Source organism: Harmonia axyridis, chromosome 6 (assembly GCF_914767665.1).
Source record: "Harmonia axyridis chromosome 6, icHarAxyr1.1, whole genome shotgun sequence".
Lineage (NCBI taxonomy): Eukaryota > Metazoa > Arthropoda > Insecta > Coleoptera > Coccinellidae > Harmonia > Harmonia axyridis.
This window is the reverse complement of record NC_059506.1, coordinates 23,993,147-24,008,231: the sequence shown is the minus strand read 5'-3', so window position 1 is coordinate 24,008,231 and position 15,085 is coordinate 23,993,147. Positions and strand designations below refer to the sequence as shown.

The 15,085-nt window shown below is 34.9% G+C and overlaps 1 protein-coding gene across 3 annotated transcripts in view; it reads left to right on the top strand.

Annotated features, from left to right (window-relative positions):
• The window catches only part of LOC123682920 (dual 3',5'-cyclic-AMP and -GMP phosphodiesterase 11), a 300,891-nt gene that overhangs the window by 226,496 nt on the left and 59,310 nt on the right, over window positions 1-15,085 (top strand). For all 3 annotated transcript variants that reach the window (XM_045621747.1, XM_045621749.1, XM_045621748.1), the window contains exon 5: window positions 11,084-11,398. In XM_045621747.1, coding sequence (XP_045477703.1) covers window positions 11,084-11,398 — 315 coding nt within the window. The remainder of the gene's footprint in view (window positions 1-11,083; window positions 11,399-15,085) is intronic.

The following is a 15,085-nucleotide window of genomic DNA, read 5'->3' as shown; positions in this document are numbered from 1 at the left end:
TTCTTGTAAAGATCTTGAAAAATTGAGTATTTGGCTCTGTATAGAGGACTATATGTATTTCGATTTTTGTTGAATATTTAAATTTTTCTCCAATTTTAGAAATCCTTACTCTGTGTATATAATTTTTTTCTCAATTCTGTAAATGGTAATCAAAAATTAATAAGCCCAATCTGCCTCCCAAGGCTTCAGCCTACTCAGCCTGATGATAAATCCGCCGTTGCGAACAGATATCATACAACATCAAAGCAGCTAGGTTTTAAACATTTTCTTGCGAAGGAGCACAAAGGCCCGTTTCAAAAACCATTCCATTGAATACACATTGTTCGCCTTCTGGTGCGCACAATTCCAAGTATTTACGTATTATTATGAGTGTATGACAGTGTAATTCATCCGGTTCGTTATTATCAGCGTATTGTTGAAAAACGTTTCCATGGCCACAGTTACTACATTATGAATGACCATCATTCACTGTCAGTTCGTTATCAGGCGAAGTCAGCGGATGCAGTTCAAGTTTCATTATATTATGCCAGGCGATTATGGAATCCCTGTAGATACGTTCGATTGGTAGCGCCGGAGTTTGAGTTCATTATGTTATTCGCTAAATGTAAACATTGGTATTTTTTTTTCGTAGATATCTCGACCGATATTCCTTATCGGATTATTTGTACACTCAATAATATGTCATAAAGTTGGTACTAATTGCCCCATTCATAATATTGATTAACTGTTACACTTCTGTGCAACTAACATTTCTTCGTTATGATCGCGTGCTGAAATGATAGGATCAATTTCTATACAGGGTTATTCACGAAGACTGTTGATTTGAATATTTCGAAGGAGGACTCAAGATAAACTATAAAAATTTTATAGTTGAGCTATTTTATTGATTTTAATGGATTCTCATTTGAAAAAATGAGTTTTGAGGTTTTTGTTATGGCTGACTTTAATTTCGAAACACCCGATATGTTTGATTGGATTTTTAATCAATGATGGAGAAGCGCTGGTATGTCTTCTGACAGAAGCTGGAAAATGAGAAATTTTCATGGAAAAATATCAAAGTTATTAACAGTGGAATATTCATTTAAATTCTTTTGAGATGCAATACAAAAAATTATTAACTTCAAACAATAATACGTGAGTAGATAAAATCTCAGTATTAGCAGAGGAAATGTAAACGGGCATCATACATTTCAACGTATGATAAAAGGGTACAGAGGAAAAACCTCAACAAAAACCCTGTCTCCTCGTATAATAATAATAATAATATAATGTTTATTTACTATAAACATAAAAAATTACAGATATATAGTAGTATAGTATAGTATAGGTGTAGTGATTGGTTTTTGTATTTGTTTACAGAATAAGCTGACCTATTTAGATTGTAGGGCTTTCTCTTCATCTCAACAAAATCTTTTCTATCCTACCTCTACACCAAAAGTTAACGACATATATAATATAATTGAATGTGAAATCAAAAAATTGAAGAACCAGAAAGGGTGATAATATAATAAAATAATTGCATTATAATGATTTAAAGTTAACAATTCCAAAAAAAGAAGCTTGGAAACTACCATGAAATTTATAAACTAGACAAGTATTCACCAAGTGGTCAATGGTTTCTTCTACATCACTCTCACATAATGGACTTTCAATATAATGCCATTTAAAGGGCATACTATTGCAACAACCATGACCAGTCCTAAGTCGATTTAAAATACACCAAATTTTCCTAGGAAGATTGAAACCTAGAACTTTTTCTGAGGGGATCAACGATAAGACTTTTGTTGAAGACGTTAGAAGAAGTCTATCCCGAACGCCAAATTTCCTTGTCGCTTTCATTGGATTCAAGGAAGGTATTAGTCCATAAAGGTTTGCGTGATTTCAATCTAGCAGTTCTAGAATCTGGGAAATAGGATAAAATTGGAAATGAGTTCGGGTAGAAATGAAATTTATCCCTGGAACTTCCTCTTGAGGATCAACGATTAGGCCTTTGATGATGATGATGACATTACAAGAACTCTATCATTGGAATGATGCCCTATTCGAGAAAATTTGTAGTTCTCCTCAGATTTCAGACAAATTTTCTGGGAACAATATGCGCATGATACATTGAAGCGATGTAGAATTCAATGAATGATCTGATCATGAATGAAATAACTGGGAGTTACATTCAAAAAACGAAAGTTGGTATCCAGGTTTTCAGTTTTTACATTTAACTTCATCTGAAACTATGGATAATCATTCGAAATTCTAAATCCTTTCATTAGTGAGAATTTAAGAAAATGAAACAAAATCCTGAGCATAGTTGAATTACGGTACGTAATTATCAAATGAGAAAGTGATAACCTAATTCCTAGGAATAAAAACTTTGCTACAGAAAAAGTTTACACGAAATGACATAAATCGTCCTCATAACTTTCCAACCACAACATTAATTGCAGGACCACCGAGCCACTTCTCTCCGAAATTTTCTGTTACGTTGAATTTTTGAGAGGAATAATACGATTCATTCGTTCCTCAAAGATGCTTTGCGTTTAAATGAAATACTCAGGTACCTTTGATCACAAACCATCCGCTAATTCAAGATGTATTTCTGTTTCCCCAAGAACGCAATAATCAAATATGGAAAAAAATTGTACGGCAAAACATCAGAGGGAAACATGTTCTAATTATTTATCTGGCGGTTCGCTTTCGTACTCTTCAGGAGAACAGGCAACTTGCTTAATTGCGAACGGAGTTGCCAGATCTATTTGTCCTTATTGATTTTTCCATTAAACATTTGCGAAGAAAATCATAATAATAGATTATAAAACTGAAGTTATAACTGGTAACTGGTAGTTACCAGTTATCTATATTCTTCCAGACCACTCATTGTGTCATTAGCGATGGAATTACAGAAAGCTAGAGGTACTTCATATAAATCACAAAAACCCTTTTTTTTCCTTAAAATTCGACTAATGATCACCATCAAGAGTGAAACATGTACTCCAATTCTCCAAGGTATAACCTTTCCATAAAAATATTAGTCTTTAGTTTCGAAATAGGCTTCAACTTCAGCAATCACTTCATTAGAGCCAAAATTTTCCCCTGGAGCATTCTTATATGGTCTGCAAAAAGCCAGTTGTTACTGGTAACCAGATTTGGAGAAAAATCTTCTATTTTTGCCATTTTACGATGTTATATTTTTTCAAATCTTATAATCAAGCGGTACTGATGATCCCTAACAAGAGTGAAACCGGTATATCGCTACTCTCCCTTGATGACATGCATTCTCCTTGGGTTACTCTCGATTATGATTCCTACGTAATATCATGGAAGTCTTCTGTTTGACAATGGTTATGTTGATGGCATTTTTGCTGATACATTAACCAAATAGATAATTAATATCGTATGATATTATTACATATTTGAAATTGTACTTATTTTTCTTTTTGTATATTCTTCATATAATCAAGCTTTCAAAAAATGACACATTAATCTAGTGTTCCCATTTGAAAAACATAACTTCAACTAATAATAATAAACACCCTGCTGCAAGACGAGTACGCCACTGGATTTCACCTAAAAAGATACCTGTATAATGTTTTAAATTCGGAGTTCTATCATCAGTATTAGCGAAGATATAATTTTTTCGATATCGCCACTTTTTCAATTTTCACTTATAAATCAAAAACAGGAGAAGGTTACCGAACATGAATACTACTCTTGTTAGTTTCTCCGAAAAAGAGAACGAGAATTTGGTATCTTATTTTGTCTACCTCCTCTGCTTTAAAACTTGTAGGGCTAAAACATCGAAATTTGCCCACCCTATACAGAAACATCAGAACAATCGTGAACAGTATATCTCCTGCTGAAACGGTAGAAGTGGCAACGCTAATTGCATAGCCTGCAATTATTATGACGAAAGCGAAGCCGACAGAGATCCAGGTCGGGCTAAGTGGTCGGAAGCAAGTTTCGAAGGTTCCTAACCGCGAGAAATCTCCCTCAAGTAGACGCTCTTCCTATCACAACGAATACTTTAAGATCCTTTGTGATGTACGGCCCGTCCAGGAGAATCACGATTACTTCGCCTTCTTATCTTTTTTTTTCCTTCTTTCGACGAGCACTCGAACGGAATATCGAGAGGATGAAATCCTTGTGTTTTTCTGTGGTTCAAGGTCGGTTTGAACGAGCTTTCTTCGTGCCGGGAATCCAGTTAGTGTCGAAAAAGGGGAGATGCCCAAAGCTCATTCTTTTTGTTTGCATTTCATCTGATACGATTTGAATTTGGGAGAAGTTGGTGTGTTAACAGAATGTGGGTGTTGCTCGTGGTGGAGAATCCTCATTAAATTTTGATGGTTGAATATGGTCAGGGCCGTCGCTAGGGGGAAGCAGGGTAGGCGGTCGCCTATGGCGGCAAAATTCAAGAGTGGCAATTCAAACTTGATCAGCAAAAATCACATGTGTAGAAAATAGCCAATAGAATTTAATTCGGTCAGCCACAACAAGAAGGAATACCGACAAATTTAATTAACATCAAAAACCATCAAAGGTGCCGCATTATGCATTATACTCATAAATATCCAGATGTCACGTAATGCCCTCATAGTGCTGTTTACGGGTTATTGACGCCAAAAAAAATACATGATTCCATCAGGCTTGTCGGCGTTCGCTTTGCTGAACGTTGCCGAATTCTATTGCCACTTGGGGCGGCTTCATATTTTCCTAATTTTTTTTTTTAAAGGTTTATTATTTCATACCATCATATTATAATATTAACTAGAGTTAGGCTTCGGCGCATTCGAATTTAAAATAATAGTTTATCCGCATAATCCCATTATTTTACTCTATAATCTCAAAGAAAAAAAAAATCTTCAACCTTTTTATAAAATCAAAACTGAGCAGAAGAACCTGAAGCCGCGGGGACCGCTCGAGAGAGGCGGCAAATAATGGAGGGCGGCATTATAATTTTTTACATAACTTGACGTATCATTACCGACTTTGAAAGTGACTAGAGGAATAGATTTACCCGCTTAATATTCATCTTCAGTTGTTTCAACGGGTGCCAGAGAATGTAGCTAACAGCATCGTTGAAATCATTAAAGCCTCTCTCAAACGGCTTGTAATAACTTCCCAAAACTAGATATACTGATGAAAGGTGATCAAATTGCCATGCGGCAGCACGTGTACTATTTCGGGCAATGAAAGTGACCAAATAGACCTATACTACTTCATATGTCGATCAACTAGTAGACTGGGATCTATTCAAAAGGACCATTAAGACAATAATTTACCTGCTGACCCTGCTCCCTGATAAATTTCTGGGAACTAGGAAAACTGTTGAAAATTAGAAATTTGCTTGCCTACTTCAAGAGACTTTGAATATACTTTATCGGAATAAAACGAACTTAAACCGAGTAAAATGCTTATTTTATTAATCCACTGGTCTATGCGAATCATATTGAAGATCATAAAGAGGTTATAGATGTGCGTAGTTGCAGCTAATCACAGAAGCCAAATCGGCATAAGGAGGAACATGGAATATTTTAGCCAATAGAAACAACCAAATCGACACATTCTGGTTCCAGAGACGAAGTACTGTTAGTCAATGAATGAATTGCTAAAAAAAGAAAAAAATTTAGATCTAGATCTACTTTACAATCTGGTCATTTCAATTTCAATCCAAACAATAACTATTTTCAGTTCATTCCAAAATAATGGCAATTATGTTCCAAAAATTATATCGTGTTTCACGCTGTTGTTACTTAATGAATTTCTGTCAAATGCCAAGGATTCAGATAATCAAACTTCTCGTTCATTTTTTCTTGAATGAAATTTCCTTGTTTGTTATGAAATATTTTTCAACTGCTGCTACTCAAGTAAATCGAAGTCTAATTCAGCTTGAACCAGGAATAGCGTCTCAATACTGCAAGATTAATTATGGGTTAACATAGGATAGTTGCAAAAGAAATATTCACAAGTGAATATCCTACGTAACAATATTTTATTCAGACATCATACATTCATCGTATTGTAGAAGTAGCTGCAGCTGGTTTATAGTTTTACACCTGCTACCAAATTTGTTAAATCGCGATAAAATTCTTCGAAGGTCAATAGCAGCTCCGTCCATATCAATTAGTACATTGTACCAAGTACGTATGTGCTTGGTCTAGTTCTACAAAGCTGAATTGGGAAGAGGCAATGACAAGGCTTCAATTTACATATTAATATTTTCTTGAAATCATATTAATTCATTTTATGGCATAGTAGTTTTGTATCTTTATTGCTTCGTTATATTATTATAGTGACCATAGTAATAAAATACGTAGAGATGCTCTGCGTTCCATAATATTCAGTACACTTTGTTATGAAGCCAAATATTATCTATCTTTGTTTTTTTTTCGATTTGAAGCAAGGAGAGGTGAGAAGAGAAGGGTTTGTTTTGATGTGTAAGATTCTGAAAGCAAGTGAAGATCAGCATGCATTCGCTAGAAAACCATAGAGTGAAACAGCGTCCGGAAATATCCGAAGATGTCGAAACTATGCAACTATGGTAATCTTTCGAAGTAGAAACAAAATAGGCTATTAATGTCGGTTTCAGAAAATAGATGAAAAAGGCAGCTCTACGTATTTTATGACTCTGAAAACTAAATGGATATGAAAATCACAGTACAATTTCATCAAACTGTATTGATAAATTATGAAAGTAAGATTTTAGACAAATATTACCACATGTCGAAATGAATATGTGAAAAATCTGAACAAATATTACCAAATGTCGAAATGAATATGTGAAAATTTGATTTCTTAGATCTTCACCTTAAATCTTGGAATGATGAATAAAATAGTTATTTATAATACAAGTGCAGAAGGCATTAATAATCTTTAACGAGTTCAAAATTCAAAAACGAGCTACGAAGTGGCGAGTTTTTGAATGAACGAGTGGTAGACTGAGCCTTCTGTACGAGTATTATACATTATTTTCTCTAATTCATTGCATTTTTATTGAAATTAATGAAATATTTCCATAAATATCATTTAGTGATTTTTGCATTGAAAAATGTTGGTTGGCAGAACTGATTTCTTTAAGGTAAATTGATGAATTGATAGATAAAGCCGTGGCGGAAAGTTCGAAGTACCAACATATAATAATGAAATATAACCATGAAAACTGTGCTTTTCTGATATATTCTCGCACGATTTTGTTCTACAAGATGTGGAAGAATGAACGGAATAAGCACAGATTTAGAGAATAGTTATTTATAATACAAGTGCAGAAGGCATTGATATCCTTCCACGAGTTTTTGAATGAACGAGTGGTAGAATCAGCCTTCTGTACGAGTATTATACATTATTTTCTCTAATTAATTGCATTTTTATTGAAATTAATTAAATATTTCTATAAATATCATTCAATGATTTTTGCATTGAAAAATGTTGGTTGGCAGAACTGATTTCTTCAAGGCAAATTGATGAAATGACAGATAAAGCCGTGGCGGAAAGTTTGGATTACCAACATATAATAATAAAATATAACCATGAAAACTGTGCGTTTCTGATATATTCTCGCACGATTTTGTTCTACAAGATGTGGAAGAATGAACGGAATAACCACAGAATTAGAGAATAGTTATTTATTATACAAGTGCAGAAGGCATTGATATTCTTCCACGAGTTCAAAATTCAAAAACGAGCCACGAAGTGGCGAGTTTTGGAATGAACGAGTGGTAGAATGAGCCTTCTGTACGAGTATTATACATTATTTTCTCTAATTCATTGCATTTTCATTGAAATTAATGGAATATTTTCATAAATATAATTTAGTGGTTTTTGCATTGAAAAATGTTGGTTGGCAGAACTGATTTCTTTAAGGTAAATTGATGAATTGACAGATAAAGCCGTGGCGGAAGTTCGAAGTACCAACATATAACAATAAAATATAACCATGAAAACTGTGCGTTTCTGATATATTCTCGCACGATTTTGTTCTACAAGATGTGGAAGAATGAACGGAATAACCACAGATTTAGAGAAACAATATTCTGTTTCTGCTATATTTAATTTCAACGTCAAGTCTTTCGTTATATCATAACTACTTCAGTATCCAGTAATACTCACCTCAAGAAGTCATAGGACAAAACAATTGTCGTTGAAATAAAAATAGCGAAATTATAATATTGTTCTTATTCATGATTTTAAGATACAATCTGAAGGAATACCTACCAATATAATCATAGCTTAATTATAAAAAAAATCTCGATCTGTGGAATCCTCCTAAATAACCAAACATAGGACACAACCGAAATACACGTTATACAATGTATGTAATTATTTCAACGTTATAGTGCAGTAACAAAAACGATACTTCTCCAAACGTTTTTATTGTGTATGTCGTGAGTGCTGCGTCCACAAAGGCGCCTCAATGACGTTGTTTTGATTGCTCTTGAAATGTCAAGTTCCCTTTTTTTCACAAGGAAATGTGAGACGGTCGACGGTTGTCCAAGTTTCCGATTTCGTTCGAGTTTTTTTAGGGGTTGACTCTGCAGGTAATGGTTTCTGGTGAGCTTAGTTAGTATACTCCTCGACACAAAAAAATGCACCAACAAGGCTTTGAAATTTTTCGACCAATTTTGACAGCATTATTAGTTCTTCATATGCTACAGCCAGTATTTTCTGCTTCAAAATGACTGCCATATCATGTTTATTGTTTCCTTCTCATAAAATTTAATAATATCGTAGAACCATTGTTGAGATCAATTTTTCACAGAATATCCTTGAAAAACTCTATTCGATAAATTTTGAATTAAGTATTCGGAAAGAGATATTTCTATACAATTTGCGATTTCAGTTCACTGACACTTCGATATTTTCACTAATTTCTTCATATTAGGCGATATTGATTAGTTTCTATAGATATATGTGTTAGTCTTTGTGAAATAGTTGCATTAACTTTTAATGGTATATAATTTCGTCTCATTGTAGATGAAAAGAATTTCCAAGCAGAATTGTGTTTGTAATGAACCAAATTATTTCAATGTGAAAATGATGATATTAAAAAGCTCCCAGTCAAAATTCCAAACCATCTTTAGAATGTCTGAAATGGTATTGAATTTTGACTATAAAAGCTTTTTATTATTATTTCCTGTTCACTTCGGAATGATAATTTGGTAAGTTATGTCGACATGAAGTGGTTAATTCTTTTATTGATTTCAATTGATTACTGAAATTATATTCTTCAGAAATATTTCACGTAATAGAAATAAAAATTTCTGAGAAAATTATAAATTAACGAATGAGTTGTATCGTTTTGGAGATTCTGTACATATCTTCGCTCACCATGAATTCTTGGTAATTGGATCATTGAAAGAGTTACATTGTTGCAGACAATCAGGCATGGTTGAGGTAGGGTAATTTGGAACTGAATAGCTGTAAAAGCGTCGACGTTTTGCTATAGAGAAAACTTGTTTCTTAACGTTCGAAGAATTTGCCCATAGGCGTAGCGGAAGTGCAGGTATTACCAGAAAATATGTTATTATCATTTACATTCAAACGAATTATTGATTGAAATAGCAAAATATCGATAAATCTCACTTCTTTGCGCGATATTTCAAGGGTACAGCTTCTTATCATTATGCCCAAATTTCTATTTTAGAATTTTGAGGCGAGTATAATTCTTCAAGCTCATTAGCTTGAAGAATTATAATATATTCGACTGATGAATTCGAGACCAAAATCAGGCAGGCCGCTTTATACCTACACAATATAAATCTTCAGCGAAATGTGCTAGAAACATCGAATTTTCAGAGTAGTTATACCGATATTTAATTTTATTTTCCCTTTTCCTTTTACATTTCACTAAAGTTTAAAGAAAAATTGCTGAATAGTTTCAATGGAACATCGAGAATTTTGTAAAAAACAAATCAGGTCGAAAATTGTTATTTCAATTGTAAATTGTTGAGTTGCATATTCATTTCACCGAAGAGTAAGAAAGAAGCTATAGCTTCTAGTATTGAGATCTCTATCTCTGTAAAATTAATCAATTGTTGAGTTGCATATTAATTTCACCGAAGAGTAAGAAAGAAGCTATAGCTTCAAATATTGAGATCTCTTATCTCTGTAAAATTAATCAATTGGTCAATTGCTTTCAGTTAATCTACGAAGTCCTCAAATGCAAGTTGGTGAAATGAATTGATTCCATTCAATTATTAGGCTTTGAAGCTTCTCTCGAAATTTCGTAAAGAAAATAAATAAATAAGAATTTGATCGACCGTGCATAAACTACTAACTACACATCAGAACACTCCTCATTTTCGAAAATAATATTTGATTGATAAGTTTTGTAACACATGTGTGGGGTTGTTTGAAATTCAACATACTTCTTCACGTCACCTCAAAGTTGATATAAAAGTCTTGTAATAGAAGTCAATCAAACTTTTCAGCGGGAAACTTATGGCGTTGAAAAGTTATTAAAGTTGTGGAACTCAACCCCGAATAGCTCCTCTGGTGATACTCCTAAGTTTAACAAGAAAACTATCCCAATTTTATCAGTTTTACACCTCTAGTATTCGAGTTTACGAAAGAAAACTGATCAGAGCAAAACACTTGGAAAATGTTTTAAGGTCCGTCAATTATCGGCATTTTTTTTACGGTTGAAACTGGTTCAGAATCTTGAACGGATGATTCTATACGGATGAGAAGGAAGCCTTGAAAAATAAAAATATTTCATCTCATTTCGATGTTTGAAAATAACATTTATAACGTTCATTGTGAAGTGAATTGAAAAATTTTCAATTCATATTTTGCTTAGGTACAACATGTGATTTTTAAATATTTTTTCGATCGAAGAAATGAATTGAATTTTCTTCTCTAGAATAATAATCATTCATTTTACGCATTCATTGTATGAACATCTATGTGTTCGTTTTTATATATACTGATAAAATCAAACAACAAACGATAGACGCCGATGTGTACTGTCTGATGGCCAAGGTGAAAGAGAATTTTGTTAGTACACTAAGATATGTCTTCTCGCTATGTCACAGAGATATTTTTGAACTTCAATTGATAGAATCTTTTTACTTATCCTTTTTTTTTTTTGTTTCAGGTGAAAGATATATGCAATGAGCTCGAAGTGCGCTCTTTGTGCCATAAGATCCTGCAGAATGTGTCGATGTTACTGCACGCAGACCGCGGGTCGTTATTTCTAGTCCAAGGGGAAAGGGGTGGCGGGTGCACACCCCTCCCTCCTGGGGGTAAACCTCGGGGTAGATGTCTAGTCTCGAAATTGTTCGATGTTTGTTCGAGGAGCACGCTGAAGGAGATGGAGAAAAAGGACGAGATCAGGATACCATGGGGCACCGGCATCGTCGGATATGTGGCAGAGAGCGGGGAGCCAGTGAACATACCCGACGCATATCAGGTGAGAAAAATTAAGATTTGGTATTACAAAATTCATAAACACATAAAACGTCTTAATTTACAAGAATGCTTCTTTTAAAGTTTCTTAGGGACGCGATATTCATATTCAAAAATATTCTATTAGGTGTACAACTTTGCGTCCGCCGTTTTGCAATATATGGCTGTAGCGGTATATGATATTGCAAATAAATAGATCGTATATGTTATACAATAAGCTTAGGTATTCGTAAACATAATGCCATCGTAATATTAGTCGATTTGTCTCTGCATCATAAGATTATTCCCGATTAAACATGTCGGCTTGCGAGCCAAATTCCCGTCATTTGCGGGAGGTTTTAATTTTCTGATTTAATATGATGAAATCTGAGACTGAGGCTCATCGAATTCTCTCAAATTCCCATGGTGAGGCTGCTATTAGCTAAAAGAGAAAGAACGCTTCAAGAACGAGGATTTTGACGTTGAAGACTTGCATGGCGGTGGAAGAGAGAAGGTTTTCGAAGATGCAGAATTGGAGGCATTACTTGATCAAGACCCATGCCAAACGCAACAAGAATTGGCAAGATTATTGGGAGTGACGCAACAAGCCATTTCAAATTGCCTGAATGTCATGGTAATGATTCAGAAACAAGGAAATTGGGGGCTGTACAAGTTGAAGTCGAGAGATGGTGAACGGCCTTTGTTTGCTTGTGAACAACTGCTTGCAAAGCAGATGCGGTAGAGATTTCTGCATTTCATTGTGACTTGAGACGAAAAATGGGTTCAATACGATAATCCCAAGCACAGAACATCATGAAGATATCCCGGCCATGCCTTCACGTCGACGGTCAAACCGAATATTTCAAAGTCATGCTCAGTATTTGGTGGTACCAGCTCGGCGTAGTGTATTACGAGTTATTAAAACCGACTGAAACAATCACAGGCGATTGTTATAGAACGCAATTAATGCATTCAAGCCGAACATTGGAAGACAAACGGATCCAGTATAACAAGAGACAGGTTAAAGTGATTTTACAGCATGGCAATACTCGACCCCATGTTGCGAAAGACATACTTAGAAACGTTGAAATGAGAAGTCCTACCCCACCCGCCGTATTCTCCAGACGTTGCTCCCTCGGACTATCAATGGCACACGGCCTGGCTGCCGGCACTTCCGGTCTTTTGAAGAAGTAAGAAATTAGATCGGTTCGTGGGTCGCTTCAAAAGATGACCAGTTTTTTCAACGCTGGATTCGCACGCTGCCCGAAAGATGGGAGAAAGTGGTGACCAGCGATGTACAATACTTTGAATCATAAATGTATAACCAGTTTTTTACAATAAATCCTTGAATTTCGGGAAAAACGGTGGAAGCAAAGTTTGTAATGTAGGAATACGATTTATGGTACTTTTTCCAATTTTCCTTCATTTTACCTATATTGGTGTTTACCATATAATTTCTCTCGACAATGCTCTTCAAACTCACACATTTGGGTTTGAATTGATGAGTCATCTGCCTTATAGTCTCGTTCATGTTGGAGCTATCTGAATCGGAGTGGAAAAATTGTTTAAAAATTGGTTTGAAGTGTATGAATCTTCATGAAAACAATTTTGAGAAATTATAAAGCCATTTACATCAAATCTATGGGTATAGCGTATTTTCCTATTCATTCCCGAAATATAAAAGGCAACCCTCGTACTAGAGAATTATTTCTCGAATATCCATGCTCTACGAATATTCCATCTAGATTGTTGACAGACTAATGACGCATCACCAAGAACCTTCAATTCCATCCCAGATTTTCCCTGAGTGCGTTAAAACGCAGTGCCCTTGCGTCATTTTGTAGCACAGGGCTTAATGTTGCAACATCCTTTATGACTGCTGATCCTTTGACGCTGTCCCATATGCTGGGCTTTAATCTCTTACCGATAACGATGCTGACGGCATCGCCTACGGTTGATTAGTTCGAGCAGACTGATGTGATTTTAATTCCACAGTAACACCATGGACGGGTATTGGGGCGATACAAACGTATCTAGTAGACAGAAATCGAAATGATTGAGCATGAATTCACTGACTGGTAGAATGTAAACAATTTCGGGTGAATATAGGATGATTAGACTTTTGGTGAACGAATTTCATTTTGTCAGGATCCACAGAACTCTGATCGGCCGATCAAATCATTGGAAGCGTTGTTCTGGCGATGATAATTTGCTTCAAGTAATAATAGTATATTAAATAACAAGAGGCGACACAATTACGAAACGTCAAAAAGCTATCGGCTACGGGGGCTGTTGGTTATTCGTTTCTATGGCAACTACTAGAGGTTTTATCTTATTGGTTATTCGCCGTACGATTTACTTTACAGATGCCACTGTATTGGTTGTTGATCATGCTTTCTGTTTACTTTACGGTAAAATGAATCGCACAGTTTTACGTTGCACAGTGCTCAAAATAGACAATTGTATAGTTGGCGAGAAGTACAAATTTCGTCACTTACTGTTGTAGGAGGAGTAGAGAATAGTTATTTGTTTTACTAGGCAGCAAAATAGTAGATTCACTGCCGCGGCTGATAGTTCATAGCCGAGCGTAGCGAGGCTAGGAATTCAACCAAGGCAGTCAATCTACTTTGCTGCCGAGTTAAACATTTAATTTTTTCTTCGATTGATTATAATGATATATGTAGGATATTGTATTTGTAATTAGGGATTCACGGTTTGGCTTGATTTTCAAGCGACTTAGCTTGAGCTTGACTGGATTTCAAGTCAAGCTCAAGTCAAGTAGTAGTGTTTCAATGTCAAGTCAAGTCAAGTATTTAACTATCAAGTACTTGAATCATATCGAGCTACTAGATTTTTAGCAGTCTTATTGTATAATGTCATATCAATGAAAAAATGATGAAATGAGAAGGAAACTCGCAAAAAAACACTTTTATTCATAAAACTTATTGTATAAAAGAACCAAAAATATCAAATTTCTTAACAAAATAAAAAATTATTAAAAAAAGTGTCTTAATATTGAGAAACCTCCAGGCTTTATTTGATTCCATAATTTTCCATCCAGGATCTAAGACACATGAGGATCTTATAGATTTGTCGCCTAACCTATTGCGGGTTTTTGTATCTGTTAGAACAGCTCTGAAAAATTGTCTTCCAACAGGAGCTGAAGATACTGGCGTTGATAAAAAATCCTTGGCCATTTTGTCCAAGTTTGGAAACTACCTAAATCTACCAATTGATTTCATAGAAATGTAAGAAAACTACTAATAATAAAGTCACAATGGCGAATGCTTCAGTCTCTCGGCGCTCGAGGAATCCCTTTCAGTTAAAATATAAAGTACTATTTTAGTACATTTTCAATATAAACAAGTAAACTAACAAGCGTTGGAACACACAATTTTGTCTGCAAATTCCTCGTGTTTTTTGTTTCAATTTTTTTTCTTTCAAAATCTGTATATCGTAAATTCCATTGATTCAACATCATTACACCAAGTCATAGACTCACCATTCGCCGATGCGACCATAGTATTTAGAAACTGGAATAATCGACCGAAAATTTAAATGTTGAAACAATTTCGGATGTAAATTAGCTTTGGTCATTTGCTATTCAACCAACGAGGCCGTCTGGTGGACACGGCAATCGATTCTTCTGTATTGCCGCGATTTGGAGATTTATGGAATTGGAGCAGATTGTCGGTTCTAATTTGGCTGCCCT